General features: G+C 40.1%; 1 protein-coding gene across 1 annotated transcript; it reads right to left on the bottom strand.

Annotated features, from left to right (window-relative positions):
- Positions 1 to 12,522: 12,522 nt before the first annotated feature.
- Positions 12,523 to 13,266, bottom strand: LOC143594761 (uncharacterized). Its single transcript, XM_077073996.1, has one exon. The coding sequence runs from the start codon at positions 13,264 to 13,266 to the stop codon at positions 12,523 to 12,525; it is 744 nt and encodes a 247-aa protein (XP_076930111.1).
- Between the last annotated feature and the right edge of the window lie 702 nt (positions 13,267 to 13,968).

Here is a 13,968-nt window from a genome sequence, read left to right as displayed (position 1 = left end):
TTCAACACAATCGCATCAGTCTTCGTGAAGTGTACGGTATAATCTTTATCACGAATCTGTGACACACTCAGCAGATTGTGCTTCAGCTCTTCAACAAAGTTCACATTTTCTAACGTCATCTTCCCGTTAGTTACCGTACCCCTTCCAGTTATTTTGCCTCCACTCTCACCAGCAAAACTGACTCTTGCCCCTTGAACAGGTTTTAAATCTTGTAACAAATCCTTGTTACCAGTCATGTGCCGGGAACAGCCGCTGTCCACAACCCAAAGATTCTTGGACGCCCTGTTCAACTGTTCCTGCACAAACAAAAAGATTATTAAAATTTGGGGACCCAAGACCTCTTGGTCTTGGGTCGACTAACCTTCTTATCAGAACTCACACACCTTGACTGACCATAGTTAGCATTAGGAAAATTTTCACGAGTCCTAACAGGATACCTCCTTGGAGACTGATAGTGAGGCCAACCAAACCGACGATCATTAATAGAATCAAAAGAATTATAGCATTTGGTTTGGTTATTAGTGGTATAAAAACGAGATGTGTTTCTTTGAAAACCTGTATTATATTTCAAATTTGAATGGTTTTCATTTTTAACATTTAAACGATTTCCAGAAACCTTAGTCTCAGTTTTCGACGACCTCACCTCTCTGAGACTCTGCTTCAGAGGGCAATCAGCAACAAGGTGCCCTGTTTGATTACATCTAAAACAACATCTATATTCAGCTTTCTTTTCAGCAGATGTTTTAGATGTGGAGGCAGTATTACCACCCGTACGTCTCACATAAGGTGGGACATATGGGTTGAGTGGAGTACTCTTTTGAGTTGATTTAACCTTTTCTCCACTAGTGGGTAATACTTCCTTCTCTTTTGTCTTACCCGACTCGGATGACTTATCCGAATCAGATGAGACTGGACTTGAAATTTTAATTTTTGAGACAGGCGAACTTGTTTCGCCTTTACTAACTTCCGGTACTTTACCAGTTTCCTTAGCAGTACCTGTCTGATCAGCTACAAAATTAACAGATTCATGAACACTAGGATTGAAAGTATAATTATGGTTATATGGTGGTGGAACCTCATGGTAACCAATTCCTCCCCTCTTAGGTGAGGAACCTTGATCACTGACGAGGTGATCAAGAATAGCAGAGGAATTCCGGAATTGCTCCAGTTTCCTATTTAGTTCCACCACTTTTACCTGGTGATCAGCAATCTGCTTTTCTTTCTCAGCAATTAACTTGGTTTTCTCTTCTAAAACCTCGTAGCTTAGATCGATCACATCAATTTTTTCAGCTAATTTTGTTTTTAAACTTTTAACGTCCTTTTCACACGCTTTAATTTTTATTCTATAATTATTTTCTCTTGTCTTTGTAAAATGATGATCTTCTTTCAAGGTTTTAAATTCGGCATCCAATTTAACATACTGATCAGTAATTGTTGCAAGCTGTTCAGACAAGTTCTCACACTTAGTACAGATAGGTTTAGTACATACCTCGGTGTTCTGATCATCAGCCATGAAGGCTTTTTCATTTTCAGCAGCTTTCACACATTCTTCAGCTGCAACCTTCGCCATGTGAGCTTGCTCAAAGAGTTCTCCAGAGAACATATTCCAGTTGTATTCACCAGCATCAGACATCATGGCTCTATTCCCATTGTTATTTCCACTTTGTTGTGTAGTCCTCCCCTGACTACGTTCTACCCGTGCATTAGTGCACTCTTTTGCAAAGTGTCCATTCTGTTGGCAATTGTAACACCTCACCCTTGACTTGTCAAATCCTGGCTTTCCACCTACGAACTTTCTGCCAGTCTTCTTCATGAAACGCTTCACTCTTCTGACTATCATCTCCATCTGCCACTGCAGATCCATCTCCTCCAGATCATCAGGATCGATCTGGTCATAGTCTTCTTCCAAAACAGCAGGGTCCACAATCTTCCCTTGTATGTAGTTCTCGTAAGAAGCAATAAAAGATGCATAGACTGCAAACTGCTCTTCAGCAGATTTGACACTCATTGGCATCTTGGAATAGTTATTGCTTAAAGCACTGGGAGAGAAACTACTTGTGGATGCTTGAGGTTTCGAAGCACTTGATCCTCCAGCAACGAAGCAAACATCACCGTTCATGTTTACAGACACATTTCCTTCATGAGAAGAGTCAGAACCTGACTCTCCTTTGGAGTAGTAAGCAGCAGAGTCAGGCTTCGAACTTGAGCCTGAGTTAACTTTGGCACCATACATACCAGGGTCTTGAACCTGATCCGTTGGTGTCTCTTTTCGAACCATATTAAGCTCAAAGGTTCTGAGCTTGTTTACTGCTGTCTCCAAGTCATAATTGTGAAAGTCTTTGTCTTCCCTCATTAGAACAGTGTACATTTCCCACTTCGGTGGGAGAGCATCGAGAAGCTTCTCAACTATTTCCTCCTCTCTGTAAGCAATTGAATAGTTGTTCAGCTCTGTCATTAGATGATAATATCGGGTGATAATATCATCGAGCGATTCGTTCTTCAAATACTTGAAAACAGAGAACTGGGTCTTTAACAGCTTAATCTTCGAGGCACGAATACCCACGTTCCCTTCGAATCTATTCTCAAGAGCATCCCAAAGCTCTCGTGCAGAAGTGTACTTCCGGAATGTATGGAGAACCTCTTGAGGAAGAGCCATAGTAATTGCAGCATGGGCCTTGCTCTCGGCCTCATACATTTTCTTCTCTTCTTCCTCCATCTTGCTGTACTTCTTAACCACATCACGACCTTCGTACTCCATTGTTGGTGGGATATATCCATCCTGGATGCACACCCACATCTTTGCATCCTGGTATTTAATATACTGAATGAATCTATCCTTCCACGCCACAAAGTCAGTTCCTTTCATCAACCTTGGGGCCTTAGTAGCCGACCCCGCTTCTACTTCCATTTTGACTAACTCTGAGATGTTAATCGGCGACATCTTCTCGAAAACACGAAAAACCCGAAAAATAAAAAAAATTCTTCCAAACAGTACTATAGGTGAAGTTAAGGCTAACTTCGCTTAAGTGTTAACTTCGCTGGAAAATTCTTAAATTCGCGTGACTTGGCGAAGTTGAGAATAACTTCGCTTAAGGTAAGCGAACTTAGGAGGTAAGCGAAGTTGAGGATAACTTCGCTTAGGCGAACTTATAAGGTAGGCGAAGTTGTGGATAACTTCGCTTAGCCTTATATCTTCGCCGAAACCCTACTTCCAGTGACGGCAACTTCGCCTTAAGAACAACAACTTCGCCCGAAGAACACTGAAAATATTCAGATCTGTTTTCAACGATTTAGCAGTTTCCGGTCGGTGTTATGGCTTGAATAAGACTGTATAAGGTGAGTATAACACAATCCCAACGAAAACGCGTCCCGCGAATAGGTCAAACGAGACGTTTTCTACACCCGCGTGAAATCCCGAACCACACAATCGAGCCTAAAGCTCTGATACCAATTGTAGGTTCCTGGACGGATCGTACACGGGATATCGCTATCTACGCAGGTGCGGAATCCCTGCGTGGGTAGATACGAGCGTAGAATACGTAAAACACGAACACACGATACAAACGAAACCACGTTATATTATAACTCGAACCACGTCTATTACAGACACTTGACACGTGAAATGATCACAACTATCACGAACTCTGAAACAAACTATCAAAAACCGGGCCCTAAACAGTAACCCGTAGGTTACTTAAATACACGACAACTTCGCCTCAGGCGAAGTTGTCAATAACTTCGCTCGTTGAACAAGTTCGCCTAGGCGAACTTGTCAACAACTTCGCTTGGTTAACAAGTTCGCCTAAGCGAACTTGTCAACAACTTCGCTGTTACACAAACAATTACATAAACAATATTACAGACTCGATTAAAGACTTTATACATATGAACTACTGACATCTATGCACCAACATCTCTGTCTTCGGGTTTTTTGATAGCCCGAGAATGGAATGCCATGAGAGAAGATTGGTCGACGATGATTGCGGAGCGGGAGAGGTTGGAGAAGGAAGCTGTGACACCCGGTAATTTCCCAATCCTATAAACTAAGTAATCAACCTAATAATTAGGTGATTGTGAATATTATGCGCGCTATATTAGAATCAGCGCGGGCAATTGTTATGTTCGCCCTGCGCGAGCGCGCTATATTAGAATCAGCGCGGGCAATTGTTATGTTCGCCCTGCGCGAGCGCGCTATATTAGAATCAGCGCGGGCATTTGTTATATGCGCCGTGCACGAGCGCGCCATGTTAGTCAGCGCGGGCATATTATGTGCGCCCTGCGCGAGCGCACCATGTTAAGAACCAGCGTGGGCATATGTTATATGCGCCATGCGCGAATGTTTTGGCTTTATGTTTTCATGTAACTTAACGTTATGTTGTCTAATGGGTTGACCATCCCGCATGATGCTAAGGCGGGTGCATCCTAAATCGTTTATGCGCGTGCGGAAGGGAACTAACCTCCCCGCATGGCGGGAACATTGAGAGCTAGTTTGTCTGAAGCTCCAAGATGGAATTGACTTCAACATGACTGATCACTATGTTGAAATACCAATACCACCTGGAGAATCTACAAATGAAACTCAATGTCCCTAACTGCGAGAAGGTTACGCACCTACCCGCAGCAAAGAAATGTCCTTCACGCAGAAAGCTATGCGCACAAAGTGATACGCGTAGAACACTTAGTCTATTCTCCAGATGTAAGGAGATTACTCCCGCCCAAAAGGAAACAGTGGCGTGTTTCAGAGATTTTCCACTTTTTACTGTACACTGACAAAAGTACCTGAAAAAGCATACTGTAACATGAAAAGTCAACTGTCAGCCACCCTATTCTCACCAACCCCAGACCTGCATGTCCTGACCAAATCAAATCTTTTATCCACTACTCCACTTTTAAATAAATAATAATAAATTCCATACTTTATCATCATTACACCTAGATATGAAAAGATTACAATCCCCTAAAGCAAGGGATTGTGTTCCCTTGAGTTTGCCTATAAATATGTAACCCAAATTATCACCCAAACACACTTCAAACTTCTCTCTTAAGAACTGCAAACTTGCACTAATCATCTCCCAAGCATCCGTTGTTTTCATTTCCGATCCTGTTACTAGGTAAGCCGAGATTATAACCTTGAGGTCTACTTTCCAACCCTTATATTCTCCTATTTTTTGATCTTAATATATATACTTCTTGTTATTTAATCGTATTCTAGACCTTCAATTCAAATGCCAACACCAAGAAAACCCGAATCTCGATTAATCCCTTAACAAGAACCACAGGTGAGTCTCACAGCCCCTATTTTCACTATTTTCACTGTTTTTAAACTGTTTTCGGGGCGAGGGACACGTGCTTAAATTACGATTTATCATGGTATACTTACAAGTTATGTAAACGATTGTGTTTAAATTATGTTTCATGATGAGCAATGCAAACGGTTATCTATGGTTTACGATGTATGTGCGCCAGAACTCGAGTAAGTGATCACTTTACCATTGGAACTCTAAGGGTAGGGACTGCTGGTTTGATCCACTCACTCGTAGGGGTCGCACCTCTTTGCATGGACGAGTGCCTAGTATGGTCATGGGGCAGTACTATGGGATTGAGCCCGCTCGTAGAGGTCGCTCCTCTTACGCAGACGAGCGCCTTGTTTTCCGGCACAACGTCCGCGCGTAACCCGCGGGACGGTATTACAGTATTATTCGCTCGTAGTGGCAGCGCCACTTTGCATGGACGAGCACGGCTTTTCAGAAATGTCCACGCGCAACCCGCGGGACGGTATTACACTATTTTAGCTCGTAGTGGCAGCGCCACTTTGCATAGACGAGTACGTTTTCCAGAAACGTTCGCGCGTAACCCGCGGAACGGTCCTAACAGAAATATGTTGTCAGATCTATGTTTTCATACGGTGTATCAAGAATATGTTTAGACATGAAACCAGAAATGTGTTTTAATATGATTTTCGCCAAGACTATGACGCGATACGATTTATCAAGTTACTAAAACTTGTGAACTCACTCAGTTTATACTGATTCAAATGTTTTACGTGTCTTTCAGGAGATAACTAGGTAGCGCATGGAGTCACACTTAGAGCACCTCACGCTGAACATCTAAAACTAGCTTTTTGGAAGATTTTAGTTCTATCCCTTCGATGCGCGTGGTTGTTCTCGCCGCGCAAGGGGATATGGCGTGGAAATCTTCAACAGTTTTCATACTTGGATGTTTTTATGTAATTTTTAAACAATGTAATGTATTTGTATTAAACATTTCATGCGCAATGAAAATCTTATCTTGAATGTTTGCAATGGCCCGTGCTTAAGTATCAATCCCCACTCGCGCGCGCCCGGCTGTTTCCGCCGTTCAGGGCCGGGTGTGACAGAAGCGGAGGAACATCGCAAGCAAGCACGTACTGCGAAATGGGAGCTTGTTACTGCTCACCAAGATTTTGGATCTGCTGTTGCTAAGCACCGTGAAGCTACCCGGTTGTAGGAAGAATCTTGTCAACCGGAGAATCTGAAATTATAGGGTGCCCTTTAGCAGACGCGGAAAGCCGAATTTGACCTGGGATCCTCCAATGCCGGTCTTGCTGCTTTGCAAGAGCAAGTAGCAGCTCATGATGTTGTGCTTGGTGAGAAGGACTTGCTGATTGCTAACCTTACATCCTCCTTAACTACTCGAAATGAGGTTATTCAGGTGAAGGATGCATAGATTGTCTGGTTACAGGATGAACTTGATGGTTAGAAGGCTGAAACCATTGCCAAGGATGCTCAAGTGGAGAAGTCGATATTTGAAAATTCTATTCTTGATGGCAGAGTTGCTGGCTAAGCTGAGGAACTCCTCATGAATGATCTCACCGTTTAGACTTTTCAATCAGACCAAACTTGGTTCATGATTGACTTCGTTCGCGGGGTATGATTTTTATTTTTATTTTTATTTTATTTTTTTTTTATTTTTTTTTGTGTTATCTTGTAACATAGATATTAGTCATTTATGTTTTTTTAGGCGGTTGAGCTGTGACATTCGTGACAAAACCGGATACACCGTAGTTCTTACAAACTCGAATAAGCGTTTAACCGTTTATTGCATAACAAGCAAACGAATAACCGAACGGGTCTGGTTATGAACCGGATATCCCGGGGTGCCATCTATAAGTGATATACGTTTAATATAAGCTAAAATATTAGTAATATGGCCTTAGTTCGATAGCAAACAAGTTAAATGAAAACATGCTCGTTTAACTACCCGCTATAGATTTAAACGCGAAAGATAGTTACAAACCAAGCATTGTATCATCCGTTAAGCCGAAAAATACTTACCAAACACTTATTTGAAATGTTTTAAGCGATCCCTGAAAATATTTTCGATTTTTACAAACGTATAGTATTTTTTTATAATTTTACACAAAACTAGCCGAAAAACACTCGTTTTCGCTCCGTTTGTCGCACCCGATATATTTTTGTCGCCAAAAACCAAACCCGAAATAAATTTGGACTCGGAATTTCACGTTTGGGCACGTAAATCGAGAAAATTTGGCCAAATGGGCCAAAAGAGGGCCCAACAAGCCCAGCCCGCCAAAAAAGACTTTTTACCCTTGGTTTTCCTTTAAATATAAACAAGTCCAAGATATTTTTGAAGATATTTTCTTGTGGAAAATCTGTAGAACAGCCTAGTTCTCTCAAAACCCAGCAAGAACAAGGTAAAAAGCTTCACTTTTGGCTAAGTTTTAACTCGTTTAAACTAGATTAATACCATATAAACATAGCTTGATTGCCAAAAATCATTCCTAACCATGTAAAAACCTTAAAAATGGCCCATAAACATGTTTTGATCTTAAACATGGTGAGGAACCTGGTTTAATAGTTTTTTTTTGCCATAAACACGGATTAAAGGGTTGAAACGACGTTTTTACGATTCAAAAGTTCGTTTTTGTGCACTAGCCGAAACCCTAAGTTAAAGGGCTGTTCTATTGATGAAACCTGCTTGATTTGTGATATAGGACCTGTACCTAGCTTATATAGAAGCACAAGAACCCGAAAATTGGATTAAGAGAGCGAAAACGAACCAAAACCGCAAAGGTAATACCGATTTACTCGATTACGGGCTGTTTAGGTTAAGGTTGTGATGTGCATATTATTAGGCCATTAAATTTTTCAGGAACATCAGGGACCATGTCATTGAGTCCCTGTTCAAATTTGGTAATTTTTCGACCATCCGAGAATATTTGGCGAATTTATTACCGAATTGGGACGTTTAATGGGGAAAAATAGTTAAAATGCTCCAAAAATTATGAAATTTTTCTGGGAACTCAGATTTGATGTATTTTTATCACATATGAATTTTTAGATCATTTGGAGAAGTCTAAAGGTGTTTTGTACATATGCGTTCGTGCGAATTTTTATAGCCGAATTTGGGTCAAAAAGAATATTGAACAAGCTTTTTACATTCTAGAATTAATACAGGTTGTTTTGGGACATGATTTGAGTATTCAGGAATTTTTGTGGAATTTTTGGAAATTGTTTGGGATAAAGGGACGATTTTCAGGCGAAATATAGCTGATAAAATGAATTTTTATAAATTAATAAATCAGTAAATAATTCCAGAAATACTTTTATAAAAATCCACATATTTTAATTGATAAGTGGCTAAATTCTCATAATTTAATGATTAACGGTTAATTAATTATGCTAATTTGAAGATTAAACAAATTCAGTTTTTATAAAAACCGGCAAGTTCGCGACTAACGAACCTGCGGGAATATCAAAACACCAAGAGTGATCAAAAATCATATTTTTGGATTAATTAAGTAAAAACGAACTTTTCTATGAGAAACCTGGACAATCCGGATAGATTGTGCGCGTTTCTTCTTAAATCAAACTGAATAAACAGAAACGGGTCCCGAGGCTAATCCGGTATCCCAGTATGTGATCCTTCTTTATAACTTAATCATTTTATTAACCAATACATTTACCCAAGCTTATTTCCCCATAACTGTTTTCTGAACGCGTAAACAAACAACTTGGCCCAGCCGGGAAAACGGGAATCTGAGCCAAGTTCGGTTTTAAGTATTAGACATTGAACAACATCACAACCTAAGCTTATTGCCACTTTCTGGGCGTTCCAGCTATACCCAGATTAGTTATACAGCCTAGTTTAGTAATGAGATTATAATAATATTAAAATATTAATATTATTATAATATGGACTATATGGACCAAGTGATAGCAAGGGAAACGAACCCCGAGCTGATCTCGCACTGAGTGCCTATAAAACCGTGAGTTTCATGACCCCTCTTTTTAAACTATTACAAACCTTTGGGGTGAAAAGCGGGTTTATATACATTATCTACCAGAAAACGGTCAGGATATAGATTATCTGAACATGTATATATGAAAAGTCCCTACAACTATAATGATTAACTACGTGATGATGAAAGGTGATTATTATCATTGATTGGTATATTAAGTGGAGAGAGTACGAATGACAAAACATAATGAAATTACATATGATAATATGTTTATACAAACACGTTATGTTATGTTAAACATAACTAATTTGGGAATAATGTGGTCTGTAATGGCCATGGGGCTATTATGGGTGAAAGGGGGGGCCACAATAGTACTAAACTAAAGTTGAGTATGGCCTATGAGCCAAGTTCTACTGCAACTTATAAACTAAAGTTGAGTATGGCCTATGAGACAAGTTCTGCTGCAACTTACTAACTAAAGTTGAGTATGGCCTATGAGCCAAGTTCTGCTGCAACTTACTAAACTAAAGTTGAGTATGACCTATGAGCCAAGTTCTGCTGCAACTTATAAACTAAAGTTGAGTATGGCCTATGAGCCAAGTTCTGCTGCAACTTACTAAACTAAAGTTGAGTATGGCCTATGAGCCAAGTTTTGCTACAACTTAATAAACGAAATAACTTGATTATGACATGAGTGTTAAGAAAATATTATGATTATATATGTTGTGGGCGGAAAGGGGGCCACAGTGATTAGTAATACGTGATAAATACTATATATATGTGTGTGTGTATTGTGTACATATATATATACACATACTATGTGGATAGGTGTAGGAAATTCTATGTGTAGAAAATAATAATTGTTTGTGTATACAACGTGTAATGTTTGAGTTTACGTGAAACCATTGTGGTCAGAAGAGGGACCATAGTGGTGATTTTACGTGGAACCGTTGTTGGCGGAAAGGGGCCATAGGGGTTGATTTTATTTGGAAAATGAAGACACGAAGTATGAATGAGCAGTCATGATTTTATCGTAGTTTCAAACTCTATCATAAACTTATACACATACATATCAGTATATAAAGACGTAGATATACATAAATAAAATGTAAATACATTTTCTTATATACGCGTGTACATACAACTATGACTGTATGGTGCGCAGAACTGATTTCGTTAAAACTTATGAAACTCACCAACTATTCGTAGTTGACCTGTGTTAACATGCTTTTCAGGTAATCAGATATGAGAAGTAATTTCCTGTGCGTTACGTGTCTGATTGGTGATTGATGTCATGGGCATTTGAGTTTGAAGTAAAGTAATTGAAGAACCGGTTTGATTGTATCACCTAGTTTGTAAAAAATGTTAGAATGATGTAATATATTGTAAATTAGTTAGTAATGTTTCTTTATGAACAATGTATTTGATACCAGTTGTATCTGTTGCATTTCCGTTTTACGCTTCCGCAATTCGCTTAACAGGGTGTGACATGAGCGGGTCAAGGATGGTCCCGAGTGACTGATTTTGTAGCAGAGCTTTTGTCTATCGCACACGAGTCTGGCCGGAAAGCTGGTTTTGAAGAAGCTCGACAACTTGTTGTGGCCAACCGCCCTGTCACCGACTTCCCTCTACATGATATTGACTATGATCAAATTTACAAGGAGATGCATGTGAAGTATGACAATTTAACGTTCAGCGTTGTTCGAATTGCTTCCAAGTTGGCTGTAGGCCGGACGGGGTGGTCCGCTTGAAGGCAGCTTTTGCAGAGGTTGAGTTGTCTCCTCCTGAGGATGATGATGCACCTTCCGCCAGTGGTCATGGAAGTGATGGTAGTTGTGGTGATCATCCTAATGGAAAGGATGATGAGAAGGAAGAGTATGAAGAGGAGGAGTTACTCGATTATGACTAACATCCTATTGTTGTTCTTTGTGACTCGTATGCCTGGATTATCTTTATAATGTTTTTTGTTGATCTCATGTAAAACAGACCTTGTGTGCGCCGCTTATGGTTTTAAATAATGAAATCCTTTTATTTTATTTTCTTTTTACAATTTTATTAATTTTTGCTTTATATTATGCGCTTGTTGTTAACGTCATTTACAATATATTTGAAAAGATAAATAATAAGAAAGGATTTTATTAAAATGCGAATAAGATCCGTTTAGTACATGCTTTCAAATGTAACATTTTTGCAGCTGTGCTGCATTCCTTGTACGTGGGATTGGTGTCCCATCCGTTTTTTCTTAGGAGTAAGCCCATTTGCCAATATGTGGGTGACCTTGTAAGGTCCTTCCCATTTAGGTGCTAACTTTCCTGGGGATTCCGCATTGGAAGCTTCTCTATTGCGGAACACGCAATCTCCTACTTTGAATGTGTACGTTTTGACTTTGCTGTTATAATACTTCTTGGGTTGGCATTTGTACTTTTCTTTCTCTATTGCTGCCAACTCTATTCTTTCTTCTAGTAGATCAAGGTTTAAACGCAGCTCTTCTTCATTGTCTTCCTTAATTAACAGTACCTTGCGGAAGGAGACCTATTCTCTGCGGGTATCATTGCCTCTATCCCATAAGTTAGACTGAACGGGGTCTCTTCATGGCAAGTCTTCTTGAGTGTCCGGTATGCCTATAGGATGTGTGTGAGTTCGTCTACCCATCCGACTCGTTTTGTTCCTAGCCTTGTCTTAATTCCGTCCGGAATACTTTGATTGGCTCTTTCTACCCGACCATTACCTTGTGAGTGGGTTACGAATGTGAAAACTTGTTTTATGTGTAGCTATATAAGCCATTCTTGAAGGTTTTTGTTGGAAAACTGAGTGCTGTTCTCACTGACCATTGTTTGTGGTTTCCGAATCGGCAGATGATGAATTCCCAAATAAATTTTTGATGGTGGTAGTGCTAATGGATGCTAGAGGCTTGGCCTCCACCCATTTTGTGAAATAATCTATAGCTACCACCAAAAACTTCACCTTCCCCGGAGCTTCTGGGAAAGGTCCCATGATGTCTATTGCCCATGGCCATGCAGATGAGATTGGGATTAGATATTCTTGGGACGCAAGCTATTGGGAGCATGGCGTTGACATGAATCACATTTCTGGAGTTCTTTTACCGCATCTATATGCATCCCAGGCCAGTAATATCCCACCTTATTGATTTTTACTACTACCATCCTTGGTCCCGCATGCAAACCACAGCTGCCTTCGTGAATCTCTCGTATCATATAACTAGAATCTTCTGCATCAACAAAATGGAATAACGAACCTAGGAAGGATCGTCTATATAGTACTCATTCCCGTAACTGATATTGTAAGGCTTTGTGCCTTAACTTTTGAGTTTCGTCTTTTTTCTGCAGGAGGATTCCTTCTGCCAAATATGCCTTAACTGGTGTCATCCATGATTCTACCGGGGTTTGTGTGATGCACACTTTTCTTGGCGGAACTGAAGGTTCTGCTAAGGTTTCCACTCGCACTTCTTTTACTAAATGTTCGAAGCTCGTGGATGCTAGCTTACTTAACGCGTCTGCGAACTTGTTTTCGCTTCGCTTGATGTGCGTCACTTTGCAGGATGCAGATTTCTGGATCAGTTGCCTAGCTTGTTCTATGTATGATGTCATAACTTCATCTTTCGCTTCATAAGTTCCATTGACTTGGTTGGCTATCAACATTGAATCAAAATGAGTTTCAACATGTCGCGCGCCAAATTTGTTGGCTATACTCAACCCTACCAAGAAGGCTTCATTTTTCGCTTCATTGTTTGTACTTTTAACGTCTAAACGGATGGAATATTTGAACTCTTGTTTTCTTGAACTTACTAATTTCAAACTAGCTCCTGATCCTTCATCATTGGATGCCCCATCTATGAATGACATCCATGTTTCATTTTCTTCTGGTATCACTGCTGGTTCTTCTTCTGCCTTGCATTCTTCTTCTTTTTTGGCCGGTATTTCCATGATAAAATCTACTAGTACCTGACCTTTGAATATTGGTCTTGGTTTGTATTGAAGTGCTTGTTCTCCAAAATCATAGCCCATTTCGCCAGCCTTCCTGAAAGTTCTGGCTTTCCGAGCACGTTGTGGATCTTATAATTGGTCAACACATTTATTGGGTGGCCATGGAAGTATCTGCGAAGGCACCTTGAAACATATACCAAAGCTAATACCAACTTTTACATCGCCGAGTATCCTTTCTCTGCATTTGTGAGGGTCCTTCTGATTATAGATTGGTATTTGCACTTGTTTTCGATCTACCAACAAGACCGCGCCTACCGCCCTGTTTGATGCAGAAAGGTACAAGGTTAATTCTTCTCCGCTCTGCAGAGTTGTCAGTGTGGGTAATTCTATGAGACATTTCTTTACTTTCTTGAAGGCCTGCTATGCTTTCGATGTCCACCGGAATTGCGTTTTCTTTAAACAGTTCCTGAGCGTTGCCATGAATAGAAACGATTCGGTGGCATGGTTTGCTAAAAACCTATTATAGTCGCCAGTCTTTCTTTCAACGTTTGGGCTTCTTTCAGAGACTTTGGAGATGGTATGAGGGAGATTTCTTATACTTTCTCGGGGTTCGCCTTGAAAACATCTTTTGTTACTATAACCTCGAGGAATTTTTCTTCCTCCATTCCGAACGAGCATTTGCTCGGGTTTTATTTCATGCTGATCTTCGCAGCTTACTGAAGGTATCTTTGATGTGTCTAAGCATTTGATCTTCCTCTATGCTCTTGATAACCAAATCATCTA

This window comes from Bidens hawaiensis, unplaced genomic scaffold (genome assembly GCF_021521415.1).
Source record: "Bidens hawaiensis isolate Kalapana, Puna unplaced genomic scaffold, B.hawaiensis_p1.1 tig00044172_1, whole genome shotgun sequence".
In the NCBI taxonomy this organism is placed as follows: Eukaryota; Viridiplantae; Streptophyta; class Magnoliopsida; order Asterales; family Asteraceae; genus Bidens; species Bidens hawaiensis.
This window is presented reverse-complemented; position numbering and strand designations above follow the sequence as displayed.

Excerpts from the sequence above, each read along its gene's own strand:
- LOC143594761 (XM_077073996.1), bottom strand. The coding sequence starts at position 13,266 with ATGGGCTATGATTTTGGAGAACAAGCACTTCAATACAAACCAAGACCA.